The following is a 19,394-nucleotide window of genomic DNA, read 5'->3' as shown; positions in this document are numbered from 1 at the left end:
ATCTTTTCTCCTGGCACCCCGACAAGAAACGCCCCTCCCACCCCTCACCACAAACACCCGCGACGCCTTCCCCCAGCCCCTTTCTATTGTCTTCAAAGAGATAAGTGGCTCCCACCAAACACACCCAATTGCACCTCCCTTTCTCGCGCTCCCATTTCTCTGAGCCTTAGGGGCCGGGAAGCGAGCGCAGGGTTGAAAGGGAGAGAGGGAGTAACCCGCGAGAACTTGGCACCTCAGACCCACCGTGTCCGCCTCGCAAGGATGCCGGTGACCTGTAGATTGCAATAGGCACTGAATGATGCTTGCTGCTGCCATGGAAATGGTGGATGTGGTGCGCTCCCAAACTGGACGCCCCCCATGCCACTCCTAGGAGGCCGCTGAGGGTGAGCGGGACTATCCAGAGCAGGGCCAGGCGCCCCCCTGCGCCGCCGCCGCCGCCGCCGCCCCCGGGCGAGCCCAGCTCGGCGCCGCACCGGAGCATCCTCTGGTACATGGCGGGGCGCCCGCCGAGGGGCAGCCGCCGCGGGAGGCAAAGTTTGGGGCGCGGGGAGGGGAGAGGGAGCCGGGGAGCGGGCAGCTCCGGGTGGGCTGAGGGGCCGGCCGCCTCACCGTGCCAGGGCACCCATCCTCTCCCTCCTTCGGACAGTCTTCTCGGGGTCCTGGAGTCCGCCGTGCCTTGCACCCCAAAGAATCCGAAACATAGCCGAGGCAAATGCAGCTGATGGGGGGCTTGTCCGGGAAGGCAGCCCCGGGGAACAGCGAGCGCGGAGCGAGCGGCTGCTCCCAGATTTCCGGGGCTCCAGGTTCTCGAGAGATACTCCCAAAGAGTTTCGGGCGAGAGTGCGTGCCGGGGGGGTGGGGAGCGGGGAAATTGTTTAAAGCTCCTCCCGGAGGGTCCTCACTTCTACATGACAGCCATCCACCGCGAATCCACTAGGTAAATCCATTTAGCATTGTGTGTGGGGACTGGGGAGGCCACTTCGCCGGCCCAACCTCCTTTCAAGGGAGAAGCAGACCCCATGGAATCGAGGCACCCCTTCCCTCCATTCAGCCCCGGCCGGCTCGCCGGATCGCGCCAGCCTCCCCCGGGCAGCGCGCGGAGCAGCGGCTCGCATCGCCTGCTCCCGAGGCAATCTCCGCGTCCGCCGCCTCCTGACACTTACGCCCGGCGAGGGGTTCAGAGGGAAGAGTGCACCCTTATGAAGGAAGCGGGGATCGAACAGGGGAAAGAGAGCGGAGGAAAAGAAGAAGCAGACGAAGGAGGGGGGTGGGAGGGAGAAGAAAAGAAAAAGAAAAAAGAGAAAAGAAAAGAAAAGAAAAAAACCACACACGCTGGCGAAGCGAGGGGCTCTATGCAAATCTGCAGTCTCCAAACAGCAAATCACTGAAGCTCGGATGCAATGCAGAGGACGAGCCTATGTAACGAGGGAGGCTGGTCTAGCTTCCCACAGAAATCGCCCTGCTTTGCCTCTCATGCATTCTCCACACATCAAAGGGACACGTGTACGGCGATGCGGGGAACACCTAAAAAGCAACTCTCCCTCCTCTGCCAGGTGATCCCTCCGTCTGAATTACAACGGCAAATGGCACCCTTCCCCTACCCCTATGGTTTAGATGTAACCAGTGTCTTGAGAGCTCTTAAAAGGGAAAGAATTCGGCTCTTTTTATTGGACCAAACTTGTTCTGCCAGGTGTTCAAACCCAATCGGCTAAATATGGTTTGACACCATCTACTCAAGTATCAGTTTTGGTGATCTGTTAATTACACATATTACTCATAACAAAGAGTCCTGGTTCCCACTACAATACCATATCTCATATAAGGCAGTGGAAGTGCAGGGAACCAAAATACATGAGGAGGAGAAAAAAAAAAAATGAGTGAATTTGGCAGCCAAGGAAGAGACAGAAAAAGAATGAAAGAGAGGAAGGAGACAGGTGGTAAAGAGGAAGAAAGCAGAGAGAAACAGTGTGAATGAAACTGCTTGTACTTCAAACATTTGGGGGATATTTAGGAACCCTCAAGATCCCTACAGAAGCCCAGCTGTGATGGTGTTTTGTAAGGGTGGAGTTCTGCCTTTCTCTCACCCTTTCTCATAAGGAAAATAGCAATAGGAAACAAAAATTCCTAAATCTAGTGCCTCCAAGGAAGAGAGGACATTTATATCCCATGGGTGACATGCAGCATCTTTAACTGAAAGCTGCATGTCCTGGATGAGAGACCAGCAAAGCCAACACACACCTATGAGTAAAAATCTAGGACGGCAAGTGGAGTTGGTAAGGAGACCACAGTCACTGGAAGCTAGCAGATACAATTTAGGACTACGACTGAAATACTTCCCTGGTTTCCAAAAGATGATAAAAACTATGACATGTCTAGTGGCTGAACATTTTTTGTCTTTATTCCTACCTAAAAACAGAGGAAAACAACTCTGATAAAGCACTACTTCTCACAGGCTCCTCACTGTCTATATAATCCCTTAGATCAACAAATACGAAGTCATGTATTGGGGGCAAAAAAAGGAATACTAGGAGGATTTGATTCAAATCAGCCACTCATGGAAGTGGTCATTTAGACTTGTATATTGCATCCTAGTTCATTCAGAGTCACCCTGGCTGTCCAGGGGCCAAGAAATCAAATCTGTAGCAATCCAGCATCTCTTGTTCCTGTCAAGATTATGTGATTCTACTAAAAAATAATAATTCTTCAGTACTTCACTGAATTGAAATGGCTTAGCATGCTAGAGAATGTTTTTATCTACTTAAATACACCATGTCTCCCAACTTCCCACAGCTGTTCAAAGAGCAACAGAACCCAAATTCAGCACCTTGCACTGTGTACTGTTCCCAACCCATATCCCCGGGCCATTTCCTCTTGATTTTGTTATTTTTTAGCATGTGTACTTTAATTCATTAGCCAAGGGTTGTGCATATTCATTTTTAATATATCAAGTAAGCTTCAAAAGGAAAAGAAGAGGAGAATCATCCCAACAGTATGGTTTTAAGCCTCTAGGTAATATTCTGATCGTGACATCTCATAGTGTTAGTATGGACAGAGCACTGGATTAGGAGGTAAGAAACCTGGGCTGCATTCTTGGCCCTGCCATTTACTGGTTATGTCATATTAGTCACTTAGCCTCTCCCTGAGGCTCCGTGGCTTCCTTTATAAAATAGTCATGTTCCTATCTTTCCTAACAATCCCACAGGGCAGGAAGGCTATAATGCAATATTTAATGTGAGAGTACTTTAAAATATATCAAACGCCCCCCACAATTGAGGCATTATGTCTCTGCTCCCATATGGGTGTAAAATAGTCGAGCCTGCACAGTTCTTCAGTTCCTTTCCACTGACAGGAAATGTAGAGCATTGCATTGTTCTCCAATACCCTTGTATATGGTGTTGATCTGTCCCTGCCTCTCCAAATAGATGGTAGATTCCTGAAGGGGAGAGGAGTCAAGTCTTCATTTGTGCTCCCTCAAGTGCCAGGCATATGGGAAATGTAAGTTAGCCTCTTGGTGCCTACAGTCAATTCTCATTATTCATCGTGGTTATGGTCTATAAAGTCACTACTGGACAATGAATTAGAGAACACTGAACCACTGCCCCTAGGCATTGGGTTCCTACGAGCCTCTGGTCACAACACTTTCATCAACCGGTTAATATATAACCTTGTTTTATGTGTTTTTTTTTTCCTATTTAAAGACACCTTATTTAATATATTTGGGATCTCATTAACACTGGACTCGTCGTCAACCTCACTATAATTTAAGCCTGAATAAGGCTTAGGTGACATACCTATTTTCTCTGAAAGGCATACCACAGCTTTCTTATGCTTAGGAATGTTAGACAGAACCTGGGCACTATGGTTAAGGGCCATTTTAAACAGCAAAATCACCAAAACCGAAACCAAAACCAACAAAACACAAAAATGTGAAAAACATGCCACTAAACAGAGCACAAAAAGAGCCCTTGTTTATAGTATAAGAGCTGAAACAAGAAGGCGGAGTGTTCTCTTGTTTGACCTCTTCTGGGAGCTGGGTGTTAGGGACGGAAATTTCTGGCCACTCTGTGCGTGTCTGTTGCTGACCACCCTAGTGCCACTATTATTGATTTGGGAGTTACAAATTTTAGTGAAGGCGTGAATTCATATCTGTGGATAATGAGGATTTACTGTATTTGTTACTCTCTTAAAAAAAATAGAGAAAGATGGGGCTGGAATTTCGGAGAGTGACTTATATAGATTAAAGCCATAGGAGTAGAGTAAGTATGGAAGATTCTGGTGAACCTTCCCAAGAGCATTCAGTGAAGAAGAGGCTCTCCTGCCTGTCTTGTATTGTCTCGGGCCTAGGAGATAAAGGTAGTGTTAGGGAAAGGATAGGCCAGAAATCTCAGTTTTACTGGAGTCTCCAGAGCTAAAGAGGAAAGATCTACAGCTGCCTTGAAAGAAGACACCGTAGCTGCAGTTTTCAGGCATATGTCTAGGGCACCTCGGTGATACCTAGGGGCTTTGGGGGTGAACGCAGTGATGCTGATGCTGCCATATTCGGTACAAATAGTTGTAATTTGGTGGAATAAGGAGCAACTCTCTGTTGAAAAGGGAGAGAAGTCTCATGAACAAACTTTTGCCTAGTCTGGATGAATCAAATAGAGCTTGTGCTTACTCTTTATGTCTCTTCAGCTGGTCAGTCCTTGTGGTTGGAACTGCATTATTGAAAACAAACTGAGGCAGCATCCAACAAATTGTCAGTTGAGTTAGGAACTGGTTGGAGGAGACAGGGTGTTCGGCTGCCTGTAATTTACTCTTAAATATTTCAGCATAAACAGTGTAATATAAATGTGTGTTAGTGTTCTGTGTCCCAAGAGAGTCAGCTGCCTTCATCAGGAATTTATGCTCTGATGTCTCAGCCAGAATTACGGAAGCCAGAGGTAGCTTCTAGAAGCCTTGGCTATCATCATCTCCAATCATGATGTGGCTTTGCTCACTAATTACAATGTATTTTGAAAAAAAGGTTATTATTTGCGAAATAAATGGCTTCTCAATTGGTGTATTGGAGGTTAGGAATGGGTTCTCTTTTGTGAAATTATTAACATCCAAGATCAGTGGGTTAGCCAAAATATTTTACAGACATCTACTTGACTAGAGTTTGTGAATCTAAGAGGTCTTTCACCCTTTACCATAAGGAATGGTGCCGCAATAATAGTAATACTAAGAACTAACACATTTGTAACTGGCACAAGTCTGAGAGATGTAAACGTATTAGTTCATTTAATCCTCACAAAACCATAGGAAGTGGGTGCTATTTTTGATCCATATCAGATCCTAATTCTGACGGATGATGAGCTGGTCACTGCCATATTTGCAAAATCTTTTTTGTAAGACATTTTTTCATGTCTTTTTTTTTTTCATGTACCTAACAGAACCAAGAGCTGGAACTTCATCCACTTCCAGAACAGGCTATAAGATTTTGCGCCTACTTATTAATAAATGTCTGCTTCTGTAGCAGCAGGGTTTGTATTTTACATTCACTATGGCCCACACTTTTGGGAACTCTTGGAGGAGTGGTTAATGCTCCCCTGCCTCTAACCACTGCGGCTACTGAGATTTACCAAAAGAACCTAATAGCTGTACATGGAAAACTGTCCTAGGCCCACTCACAGCTGATAATCTGTAATGAACAAGTCAGGTAGCCTAAGTTGGACAACAGTGTTAAGAAATGGGAGATGAGTCTGAAAGCTGAAGGGAGAAAAACAAAGGAAATGGAAGGAGAGAGAAGAGAGTGAGTGGAAGCGGGAGTGTGCAGAGAAATGGAAAAGGACAGGTCATTTCAAATTATTTTTTCCTATTTCAAAAATCAACCCTTCTGTCTCAAGAAACAGGATGGTTGTCAGACACTTACAACTTTTTCGTGTTTTCCTTAAACTTAATTGAAAATTCTTACAGCTCAGTAGTAAGCTTTTTAAATAGAAAAGTAGACACTAAAAGCAGTAGAGGGGAAGTATATTAAAACCCACAGGCAGCACCAATTTTTTAAAAATTAAAAATGAGGAGAGTGTCTTGCATTTCACATTTCTACTAATGTCAGCACAATGAAAAGGCAAGAAGACCCCACATATCCGTCTACCTGCATTTCTGAGTCGGGACTGAGAGAGAATAAAGCGGTAAAGACTCAGGAGAGGGTGTCATCTGTGAAGCCGTGGAGACAAACCTCTGACCCTGTTTCCTTTCTGGGTTAGTGCAGGTCCTGTGGGCATTCTGAGAAAGGATCTGAATAGGAGAACAGTAGTAGTGAGAGTAAAACCAAACCAACTGACCAACCGACCAAACAATGAAAACAAGAAAAAAAATACTGGGCTCAAAGCATCCCTGGAGACCCACAGATGTAATAATGTCACTGAAAAGTCAGGTTTATTTATGAAGTGTTTCCTTATCTGGAAGTGCACTTTCATCTCCCACCACACATAATCCAGTCACAGATACAGATTGGTGAATTCCGTCAGCGTAGCTATTACCTGGAACCTCCCCACTGACATATCAAATGAGAGGGAGTAGTGGGAACCCAACACGATACCCAATTCACTCAAATTAAATTAAAGCCTGGATGTGCAGTTTGATTTGTAAAGCATGATTAGATTTATTCAAGCAAAGTTAGTTGTGTTTAGGGCTGAAGTGTTTTATGATCTCTCTTTTCTCTTGACCTATTTAATAAAAATTTCATGTATGACATCCTACCTAAAATTTATTGGCTAGGCACCAAGGCGGGGTTATAGAAATTTCACTGCCACAGCATCTTTAAGTGTTGGGGGCATTCCTTGGGCATCAACCAATCATATGTCATCTCTCAATCATGGTCATTACAACTGTTTGTACATTTATTTCAGCCAACTTGTGTTGCTGACACACTCTTCCATAGGTTCATGCTATGTGATGTGAATATATTCATAACACAGTGGGAGAACATGGGGCTTGAGTGCCAGACTTGAGTTTGAGTTCATCGTTATTATTCATTTGACATTGGGTTTAATGGACCCTTGCCCCAGTTTCCTCACCTCTAAAATGATTATAACACTGTATGTAATGGAATTGGAATAGTTTCTAAAATATATTAAGCACTAAATAAAAGTTATTGTCATTTATTCATATGTACATGCTCTAGATCGGTGCTATAAACATAATGATAATGATCTGCATTGCGATTTCTTTTAAAAGACTTATTTATTTATTTGAGAGAGAGAGAGCATGGGGGGAGGGGCAGAGGGAGAGAGAATACTCAAGCATACTCTCTGCTGAGAGCAGATCCTGATGTGGGGCTTGATCCCAGGACCCTGAGATCATGACCTGAGCCAAAATCAAGAGTTGGCCGCTTAAGTGACTGAGCCACCCAGGCGCCCCTGTAATGTGATTTTTAATGTAGCCCTATTTCAAAGTCTTCCCTATTCAGTCTATAGTCCAGTTTGGCTACCTCCCCAATAATCTCTTAGTTTAGTCTCTGTGTCTCTGTGGTGCTCAAACTTTAGTGTCCTGGAGAATCACTAAAAGGATTTGTTACATCATAGATTGCTTTGCTTTTTTGATTCCCTTGCTATGTGGAGGTACAGACAATTTGCATTTTTAACAAGTTCCCAGATAATGCTTATACTGCAGGCCCAGGGGAACCAGATTTTCAGAACCACCAATCCATCTAAATGTCAAAGTCTTTGCCATAGGTTTTATTAACCAACACTGGACAAGTTTTCTAATTAAGCTCCTCACCAATAAAGTCACTTTCTTAGCAGTATACTCCACACAGACAATAGTGCTGCTCCCAGAACTCCTCTTCAAAACATTCTTTAAAGACTTTAAGATGTGTACCATGTAACCCTACATGTCCTCATCTCACACCTTTCCTTTACTCTGCACAGAAAATAAATAAATAAATAATATTTAAAAATAATTAATTAATTTTAAAAAGTTCTCTTCCATCTTATCTTTTGCATTTGAGCCCATCTTTGGTTGGCCTGGCCAGAGGCTAGAGGCAGGAACTCAGACACTACATGAGGGTTCAGTTCTGACTCTATTAACTTATTAGCCAAGTGGCCTTATGCAGGTTACTTAAACTCAGTTTTCTTACTTGGTGTAAAGGGGCTTGATAATTGTAGGGTTGTTGCAAAGATTAAATGAATTGACAGATGTAAAGTACTTAGGATAGTGTCTGGTACCTAGTATATATATGTATTAGCATGTACTTAGTTTTAAATTTTATTTACTTACCTACTTTATTGAATAGGTTATTCTTTCCTCTTCTTTTATGATATGGGGAAATAAATCAGAAATGATGAGAATGTCTGTTTCCATATAAAACCTGACACTGGCCATCCAAATAGTCCATCACCATAAAACAAACACACAACAAAAATACAAGTCCCTTTCAGGTCCTGTCTTATCAGGCCTCCTGTGTGTCCAGCATTGGCCAGAGGAAAGATCAGTGACCCAACCCAACAACCTGGGATCTGTCTGCCTGCACTCACCAGCATTCTGTCAAGTAGATCCATCACTGCAGAAGAAAGAAGCATGGGATTGTTGAGAACGGAGCTAGACTTGGCAAGACAACTATAAGGCAAGTTAGGGCGATATAAAAACTGACACATAATTTGCAAATTCCCTAGTAAATATAGATATCCAAATCCAGAACCAGACATCACACACAAATGACGAGTTCCATTCCCCGAATGCCCAAGCACTTAGAACATAAACCAATTCGATCTATCTTTATGAATATATGTTCTGGAATGTATACTGTCATTTTAGTGCACAGAAAGGAATTTAATCATGCAATTTGAATTGAATCTCTAAATAAGTTTATCTGGGATCTATAATCTAATCCCCTTTCAATTCAGGATAAATGTATTGGATCACACATTTTGTCAAGAATGATTTTTTGATGTTAGTACTACAGTTAAGTTAGTATGACTATCCCACTACAAATACCTGTTTTCCAGGTAAAGTCAAAGTCCTTTAACAAGGCATATTAAACTCTTCAAAATTTGCCTCCACACTACCTCTTATTATCTTATCTCTATCTCAACTTCTGTCACCTCCCCCACAAACATCCTTGGTTCCAGCCACAGAACTTTTCCCTTTCCAAAACACACTGCACACTTTTTCACTTCTTTGCCACTGCCCATGCTATTCCCTTGGTAAAAATGATCTTTTCTCCTTCCTTTCTCTCTTAATATCTCATTCATTCTTCTGCTGAATTTTAACACATATATTTCTGTTGGAACTTTTTCTGAACTTTGCCAGTTATTTGCTACTTTCTCAAGTATAGACTATCACAAATACCTAAAAAAATACCTGGGATATGTAAAAAAAAGTATATCCACATTATTATTGTGCTGAATGAATAAAGTATCAAAGTTACTGGTTGTCTATCTCCATGTTTAAGAGTTTAAAATAACCAAAACCAACAGACAAAGGAAACAAATCATCTTCAATTTATCCTTACAGGCTTTTGGTTAGCTCTCTTATTGCCTAAAATATATAAGAAATTTAGGCTGAACTCTGATTTGAATGCTAAATAAATTGGTTTTGAAGAATAAGGGAATTTGTTGTCATATTTTCCTACTCATGCTATAAACAGATGTCTTTCTTTCTTATACTATGTAAAATGAAAAAAAAAAAAAATACCACCAAGCAAAGATGCTTGCTGCCAAGCTGAATTGCAGAGTAAACATTTATAGGCAACTTATAAATCCTTGAAAATAGGATTTTATAATGGAAATACTGGCACCATTTTAACTACAACCATTCAAATAATATCACCATAGCAAAACTTATAATCTAATATACTTATTCTGGGATGGACGAGAGATTAAGCTATACATGTCAGAAAAACTTTCATTCAAATTGCATGATCATTCCATAGAGTTCAAATCTCTTAGAATATTTATTTAAAAATGAGTAGTATATGCTCCCAAACATTTATTCTCAAAAGCCAGATTATATTTTTTATACTGTATGAGAAATATATGACCTCTGAGGCATTTCAAAAAATCATTAATCACTTTTTTTTTTTTGGCCTCCTTTTTCTTTCATGAAAGAATTACTTTCCTCAGATTTTTTCTGTTCTATTGCTGAGATGATTCCCCCAGAGAACTGTGTGTTTATCTTGACAGGTGTTAGTAGATCTGGAGACCTCTGTGGAATTGTTCCTAGCTGCATTGAGGTATAGTAGAAAACATTACATCTACAAACTAATGAACTTACCTTACTGCATTCTAAATAAAATAAACCACAAAGCAAGTGAAATTAATCTGCTAATGTCTTTCTAATGAAGCTTTCATTAGGCATATGGTGTGGTCTTCAATATTTAACACACAATAGTATTAAAGAATATCTGGTGATTTTTAAAACGCATACCTGATGACTGCCTCATACATTATTTTCCAATGAACTAGTTTACCCTCATTTTACTTTAGGTACTTTAGTGATACAAGAAACATTTCAAATATTTTATATCCAAATGGAGAGAAGAAATAAATGTCCCATTAAATAATTAAAACTCGATTTGCTGTTCTAATTTTTAAGGGTGGAGAAAGTTTCCAATTTTCTGTGCAATGTAAAGATTCACACACTAATAAAAATTAGGAGCCAAATACTGAGATTGAAACTACTTAAGTCCAATTCACAATGTTCTGCTTTAAAATAAGGCTACCTCCTAGCACAGCAAACACCAGCTTCAGGTGAAAACTGGACACTTTAATGGGCAATGGAAGATCAACCAGCCCACACAATCAGTATCCTTTCATTTTGGCAACATTTTGATTTGTCATTTGTCAAGGAAATAATTTAAAGCATCTAGCAGGAAAAACTACTTATGTAAAAAAATCCCCAGTTTTGGAGCATGTACTATTCCATTCCATCTAATACTTATAGTATCATAGAGAAGAGCCCTACAAAAGTCACATTCTCATTGTTACACTATGCCAAAGTCTTAATTTCTCATTTCAGTTTCCCATGTAAATTATCTCCTGCTTTGGTATAATCATAGTTGTCCAGTTGAGACTTGAAGATCTTATCGGTCATGCATTTTACTATTATTACTTAAATTTACTTAGTTCAACTATTATTTACTGCCAACCAGTAAGAGGTAAAAAAACAGACATGGTAAAGGTGGGTCTTTTCTCCTCCCGCAGTACCAGCCAGAAAGAGTATGAAAGCAACGGATCATGAAGAAAAGCAATTTCCTACTTGAGGGATTAGACGGTACCCTCATTTGTACTGTTAAATCAAAGTTTTAGTTATTTTTTCAAGTAATACTGATTTTTTTTCAATTTACATGAATAGTCTCTAGAGAAACTGCAAGAGACCCCCAAACACAGACCCTCTCAATCAATAGAAGAGAGAGAGAGAGGAAAAAGAAGGTAAAAAAAAAAAAAGCCCTCCTTTATGTTGTACTGCTCTGAGCAAGCCTTTTACACAGCATGAAGGAAAAAAGAAAAAGAAAAACAAAAACTGAAACCGCTACACAAGCTAAAGATATTCAAGGAAGAATTTGAACCCATATGTGAGGACTTTTTCTTTTCTTTCCTTAGGAAAAATATAGGTGACTTCTATTTTCAAGCAGCTCCCATTTGCTAGCATTAGAAAATTGAAAATTATGTAAATTTCAGCAAATGTTTGCTTCACCTTTTAGGTTCACAAGAATATTAACCACTGCGATCAGTATTACATTCCGACTTGAGGAAATTTGTAGCACAAAACTGTACCCTGGAATATCATGTGAAAATCTTAATTTAAAATGCATTTACATGCCAGAAGCAGTAACACATGCTTTTAAATAATAAGGGCAAATAATAATTCCATGTATAAAATGTGGGGGAGGAAACTCATGAGCCTGTTTTCACAGCTCGCCCTCCCCCCTCATTTGAGGTTTATTGCTTATATGAGTCACATTTAAGGAAGCTGCATATTTTCTATGCTGAAAACTGTCATATCACATAATTAAAAACAAAGAGTCCCATAACTAAATAATAAAGTTGTGATAAAACTTTTTATTTTATTTCAACTATTCCTCAGTTGTCCAATTTTATCCGCCTCGCATTCTACCCTTCACGGTGTTAAGAGATACTTGAGGTACAGTGTTTGATTAGGGAGCAAAGCTCTAGTTTTTATTTTAATTACCCATCCTTTACTCTTTTTTCTTTATTTTCCAGTTTGTCAAAATAGGATGCTATTAAGGCATTTTTTAAAACTCTACAGCCCTATAGAGACATTAAGAGCAAGAGAACAAGTATATTAACATAGTAGATATTTCCCATTTTATATATCAATGGAGTAATATTTTCTAAATTTGGTGGGATAGTCTACTGTATAAACCAGAAAATTCTTTATGAAAATTAAAGGGATTAAAAACTATACACAGAAACCAAATTAGAAGAGTACAGATCTATTACAACCCAGCAAAATAAGATTTGTCTGTTGCAATCAAATAACCTTAGATAAAGGGTGAAGTAGTTCAGCATGGCCGAGATAAGTAGGATTTGGAGGGATGAATGATATTTTCACCCAGCGCAAATTACTCAATCCAATAATAAAATGATAAAAACTGGTTAGTTGGGCCAATGAAGTTTGAATCCACTGGGCTTCCAGGAATGGGAATTAAAAAAAAAAAAGAAAAGAAAAGAAAAACAAGACTTAGATTGCTGACAGGTCACAGAATGGAAAATACACTGTGATTTCCCAGATAGTCTAAAAATATGATTTGGAATAAGATTCACATCGAGCACTAAAGAATCCTATGGTTTCCCATGACTCACTAGGCAGTATCTATGTAGGAATACCAAGATTCATTTTAAAAATCAGTGACTGCTCAATTCTAGTTTTTTGGGGGGCAGCCCAGTCCTTGGCTTGCAGATCAAGCTAACAATGTAGAAAAGTAGATGTAGCAGATACTTCTAGGTTTGTATACCATATCTATTTTGCCTTTTCTGTGGCACATTGAACCAATTGTTTTTGGGGGAGAGGGAGGAATAAAGTACACAGGATGACAATATGCCCCACTAAAAATACTTGCTTTCCCAAATCCCCTTACAGTCAGAGTGCCTTTGTGACCCAGTTAATCTTCAGGAAATGTACACAGAAGTCATTGGGAATGGCTTTTTAAAAAGCGAGACTTGGATAGCATGTCCCTTGAGTATTTTTGCCACAAAACCTTATTCTTCCTGCCCTGGATGCAGATTCCATGCCAATGGGAAACACCCATTCTAAGACCATGAAGTCAAAATGACGCTCTGAGGATAAGGAATCAAGATGACAGAAAGAACAAAAATACTTGATGTTTTCCTGCAGGAGGTACACTAGCCCTGTGTCACCTAACTCTGGACTTCTTTCTAGATTAAAAAAATAAACCATCTGATGTACATATAACTAATTTCTTAAAAGGATGATTACTTATATGAGTAAGTCAACCAGCCACCCTGGCCTCTAGGAGAGCCATTTATCCTTAAGGAAAGTAGGTGACATACTGCCCCAGAATTAATATTAAAGAGTCAGAATATGCTTTGTGGGTTTGTCCAGAACCACATGCAAGTCAAGGCAGCTGCTTTAATACAGGGGCCCATTAAAGAGGATAGTTGGGAAATAAAGCTATCCAACACCCTTAAACAAGAAGAAAATGCCAGTTAGTAAAGAACGTTATGGATCTGAAGGGAAGTTTTTTTTTCTACTCTCCCTGAACATGCCAGGAAAAAGGAAGAGAACATTCCATGTTTTAGAGTTAGGGAATTAGAGTCTGCAGAAGACACACACAACCAGGGGGTCTCTGAAGTGGGTTAGGTTTATCAGTAAGAAACTCATCTTCCCAGGCAATGAATCTAAGTGTGAGTAGGCTGGTATATATTTATTCGTCTGTTTGTTCATCAGTGTATCTAATAATTTATTTATCTAACACATATTTATCAAGCATCTATTCTACAGCAGGATCTGTACCAGACCCTGAGCTCACCCAGAAAGAAGCAATTAGGGGCCTGGTTCTAGTTGAGGAAACGAGTCTTTGGACTTATGGCCTCCTTATCTTGAGCTGGGCTGATCCCAATACACTCTTGAAGTCCATGAAAGGATATGTACTCTGTGACTTACAGAACTTTCCCTGTAGATGAAATCAAATTGGAGCTGAAGGAGTGTTCTTACTTCAGCTAATATAGTTTCATACTCAGAGACTTTCAAAGCAGCAATGCACCAACTCAGACATGCTTATTGACCAGGTGCTTACCACCTATTTGGCAAATGCTGTTTATAAAGTTTTTAAGAAACAAATATTGATCCAAACAATTCCCTTGCATTTAATATTCTGTCATTCTTCAAGGCCACTATTAACTTTGATGTACATATGCAATTACCCGTCTGTTTAAAGAGTTTCAATTGCCCTAACTCTTGGGCACCACACCATGATTAAATGCATATAAGCAACAAGTTGTTGACTAGGGCAGCCAGAAAACCATTGTGGTGTAAGATCAATAGTTACATTACCTACCAAAGAATGTCTCTGTCACTGCTTCTCACAGTCCTCAAAAGTACTGATAAGAATTTAAAGCTGGACTTTTTCTTCTGCATACATGTTCATGCAAATGCAAATAAAAATTATCTAGGAAGATTCCAGAGGGCCCACAGAGGAGTGAAGATTATTTAAATTATTATAGAGTTCATAAAACACATCTTCAACTGGCAGGGCATCTTCTTCATCAGACTCCCATATGCTTCAGAGCAGGAAAAATTAACAAGCATGAATGTAAAATCCTGCATGTAGGTTTGAGAAAATAAATAGCATAAACACAGGATGAGAGAAACCTGATTATGTTGTTGTTAGTGTAAAAAAGAACTAAGGAATTGTCACTGAACAAAAAAGTAATAATAGACAACAATTTGATACAACTGTTTAAAAGACACTTGCATGAACTAAAATCAAGCATGCAGTTCATTTATCTGAACTTTACCTAAGATACATATGGGGTACAGTTTGACATGCTGGGTGCCCCATTTTAAAAAATACATTGGAGGCTCCTGGCTGGCTCAGTTGGTGGAGCATGTGACTCTTAATCTCGGGGTGTGAGCTTGAGCCCCACACTGGACATAGTGTTTACTTAACTATATATATATACATATACATATGTATATATAATACATTATATGTATATGTATATATATAATACATTATATGTATATAAAAATACATTGATAAACAGAAGAGTGACCAGATGCTCAGAGGAGCCATATTCAGTCAGGTGTAGCAGAGACTATGGGGGATAATTACAGACATCCTCAAACACTTGTAGGGTTTTCATACAGAAGAAATTCTTTATGAATTTATTCTTTATTGGCTTTGTAACTAGAGGAAGGGCCAATTGGTGGAAACATGTTCATTAGGAAGAAGATATTAGTGCTCAAATAAGTGAAGGTTCCAGAAAGAACTGTCTAGAAACTGGGGATTTGGAACTAATTTGCATTCCCACAAGGGAATTTCTGATTTATTCCACTGTCCTGGAATCTTGCCTGTGAGCCTTTCCTTGGATAAGCAAATGATGAAGCTTGTGAGAAATGATAAAAAGAACTTTAGATCAAATCGTCAGCCAAGGAAACCAAGAGTAGATTCCTATGTAAGGGCTGCAGAGAAAGAACACAAAGGCCACCCTCTGATGGATTTGCGTATACCCTGGCCAGGCAAGTAACTCATCCCCAAGTACCTTCTTGGGGAGCTAGGTAACTATCCACAGGAAAGTAGACGTATGTTTATTATCTAATATATTTTCAATCATATGTCTTTAGCTCCAGGGAAATGTGTCCCATGTTCCATGAGTACCATAATACGTCTAAGACAAATAAAATAATTCTAACATTAATAAACTGAGACTGTATGTCTCCCAGTTAGGAAACCTAAAAATAAATAGTCTAAGGGGAAGAGAGGAGATGAGATCTCATTGGAGAACACAGAAGGGCAAGGTCATAATGATCTGAGAAAAAGGTGGGTAGTGAAGAAATCTCAGCAACTGCAAACAAGAGGGAATGAGGACACATGTAAAATAAACCAAACAAACAAATTAGCTCATTACATATTATGTATTTTCTATGTATTTTCCACTGGACTCTTCTGCAATTAGACTGTATCATCCAAATGATGAATTTCTGACTAAGTTTATTATAGGCACTCTATTTAATCATAAGTATAAAGAGTTTTATCAGTACTCACATTGAACTTGAATTCTTATCCTTTTGTGCCGAATCACCTGGACAGATCTTGCAAAATGTTAAACACATCATACAGTTCCAAGTAAATAGGCACAAGTAAATTAAAATAGCAAGGAGTCTTTGGTATTCTGGTAGAATTGATGCGCATCTACCTTACATACTTTTTATTTTGAAAAGTAGCCACTTTTTTAATGTTCTTTATGATCTTGGACTATAATTGCCCTCCACAACATCTCCTATGGTCTCAAACACCCACATATCTGAAGCTAATTGGCATTTCTATAGTAGGGGATACTGAAATAACCACTGACCCACAGCTCCCACAGGATTTGCTACTTGAAGTGGTGACCAGCGTCTCCTCCCACCCATTTTTGTGAGCTGATGCTTCCTAAAAGTACACAGACCAATCGTGATCATAAACTCCCAGTACTGTAGTAGATGAAAATGGGGGAGGATCACCGAACCACTGGAGAGGAGGTTGTGGTGTGAACTGAGCAAATTCAAGAATGCAGATAAAATACCAAAAGGGTGACATAAAATGAGTAAGGACCATGGTTAATGGGCAGAGATGAGAAAAGATATTTATTCTATTTATTGAAGACTCCTCATTTTCTAACTCTTCCAAAAAGACTACCTATCCATTCTCCTACTCTGTTCACTTATTTTTGGTGCCATTTATGTGACAGGATTTCAGCCACCGTGTACTGTTTTCCATCTCTGTGTGTACAGACATTGTCTCTCCAGGTTTACTGCAGCCACATTAGTAGGTCCACGTCATAAGCTGCTTTGATTCTCCATTTCATAAGCAAGTTTTTGTTTAAAAATGCAATCTGCTGCCCACTTAGGAGTACTTACACGTGAAAGCGCAATTTAAAATTGTACTTCACCCTGGATTTACTGAATTTCTGGGGCTGTGCTCAGGAATCTGCGTTCTTAACAAGAGACTGGAAAAAAACTCGTGCTCACACATATTTGCCAGCCGAAAGGCCTTGTACGGAGCAGGTGCTCGTGAATGTCTAGTACTGCTTTTAAGATAATGCTTTCTGGCATGTCCATATGTATTTATGAGAAACAAAGAAATGCTGATTCGTTCAGGGTGTCCTCCGTCTGCCACTAGATAGTAAATGCCTTGAGGGTTGATGTCCTGCCCAAATGGTTCTTTGTATCTCCTTTTAATTTTTTTTCCTATAGCACTAGGCACTTCCTAGAATGCCCCATAAATGTTTAGGATAGGAGAAGAAAGAGAAAGGTGAAGGAGGAAGAATGGGAAAAAAAAAAAAGATCAGTTTATGGCTGGGAAGCAGAGGTGGGGGGAATACAGAAACTCCTTTACTTGGGTGAACTGCAATGCAAAAGTGCTAATGAAGTTTCTACTTAATCCCTTTGACTTAATTCTTTTGCTCTACTCTTGCTAACACTGAGAATTATCCATATACTATTTTTAAGACTACTAAAGACAGTTTTGTCTGAACTGAAGATAGACCATACCACAAACAACTAGCATAAAACAAATCTGTACTGTAATAGTGACTATATTGATCTCTATCTCCCTTCTTAAAATCGATTTAAAGAAAATCATTTCCATTTCTATAAGCACATGTATGTTCGCATGTTTGTATATATAATTACTTCACATGGATAAACTCAGCAATGATCCCTGCCAATTAAGGGCAGTGTTAATGAGCTGGAAAATGGACTCACCCAGTCACCCATGCCTTTCAATTGTCTTTTATTACAAAAGGCATTCCTCCTCTTTAACTCAGGTCTAACTCCCACACAAACCTTCTGGGCTCTTATTTTATTATTACAAATAGCCAAAAGTCAAAATTGGAAATTGACTTGAGAACATGTTGTTTATGTCCAAGCCAATAGGAAAATGAAACTTTATTGCTTCTATTCTTCAGGATTCAGTTTTTTGAATTGTAAAAAGACCCCTACTCTCCATTTCCATTCCCTCCTGAGAATGGGTCTTATACTCAAGAATTGCTTTCTAATAGAATCAAATATTTTATTATTTTTTTGAGAATGGAAGGCTCTATCTACGTTAAACATTATCTAATCACGACACCTTAATTATGATGATTCTGTGGCCTAGCTGGGTTACATGATTTACTCAGAGTTGCAAAGTTAATTAAATTACAGACCAGATCCTTATCCTGGGATCTATGAATAAGCTTCAAGGAGACCAAAAATCTTCAAATTGTATGCAAATTGTGTGTGCACGTATGTGCATTTTTATGGAGAGAGGATCCATCATTTTATCAGACTCTCGAAATATTCCTCAATGTAGCCGGACAGTCACTGTTGGAAGTGAAATTAATACAGCATTTTTTAGAACTCAAGAAGAAAAGAGTTGAAGGTCATATAACCCAAACTTACAGTCAATATCAGCCTTAGATACTATTTCTGATGGACAGCATGCAACCTCTACCTGGGATCTTCGGATACTAATAACTCACCACCTCTCATATTAGCATGGTTCAGAGTTCTTGTCATTAGAAAGATATTCATATCTCCATACACTTTCCATCTTATATTTTTTCTCAAAGGTCCAAGTACTGCCTTTTGGAGCCACAAAAATCAAAGCCATTTTTGCTTACTCAGAACGCCTTTTAAACATTAGAAGATGACTGGTATACACCCTTGAACCTGTGCTTCTCCGGTCAGAAGAGCCAAGATCCCTCACTCTTCTAGTTGCCTTTTTAGACTCATAGACATAAAGAGCTGGAAGGAACACATTTCAGCTTGTCGATTTTCTGTACTAAGCATATAACCCCAAACTGGAAACAACATTCCACTTGTGATCTGACTATCCATGAATATCTCTTTCTGATGGGTATTTTGCCTTTTTATTTTATTTTATTTTTTTTCCCCCAGGAGGATCATAGTATTTTACTGTCTAACTGGGAAGATCAGGGGCCTTTTCTAGAAGTTTCCCATCTGAAACAAAACACAGCAAGAGACATGCATTCGGCCATTCAGACCAACTCTAGATAGCTACATTTCCTATTTTAATATAATGATGTGACATGTGAAATATCCAAAAGAGAAACATTACATACTCTTATTTTATATGAAAAATCTAGCAGTTTTTCCACAAGCTGAGTCAGAAACAAAGAACAGAACACCTCAGATTTATAAAAGAAAAAGAGTAAAGATGGCTTGGAGTAAAAAGCTTT

At 39.5% G+C, this 19,394-nt stretch overlaps 1 protein-coding gene across 40 annotated transcripts in view; it reads right to left on the bottom strand.

Annotated features, from left to right (window-relative positions):
* The window catches only part of NRXN1 (neurexin 1), a 1,121,375-nt gene that overhangs the window by 416,223 nt on the left and 685,758 nt on the right, over nt 1–19,394 (bottom strand). The window contains exon 1 of one of the 40 annotated variants that reach the window (XM_032411129.1): nt 244–7,362. The exons of 36 other annotated variants lie outside the window; for them this stretch is intronic. In XM_032411129.1, the coding sequence (XP_032267020.1) occupies nt 244–493 (250 nt within the window). In that variant the 5' untranslated portion in view covers nt 494–7,362. Of the gene's footprint in view, nt 1–243; nt 7,363–19,394 lie in introns of those variants that run through there. 3 more of the 40 variants (XM_032411131.1, XM_032411128.1, XM_032411130.1) reach the window with 3 other exon arrangements.

The sequence above is a fragment of the Phoca vitulina genome, unplaced genomic scaffold (assembly GCF_004348235.1).
Source record: "Phoca vitulina isolate PV1807 unplaced genomic scaffold, GSC_HSeal_1.0 scaffold12, whole genome shotgun sequence".
NCBI lineage: Eukaryota > Metazoa > Chordata > Mammalia > Carnivora > Phocidae > Phoca > Phoca vitulina.
The sequence above is the reverse complement of the archived record's forward strand: the minus strand, read 5'-3'. Positions and strand labels throughout refer to the sequence as shown.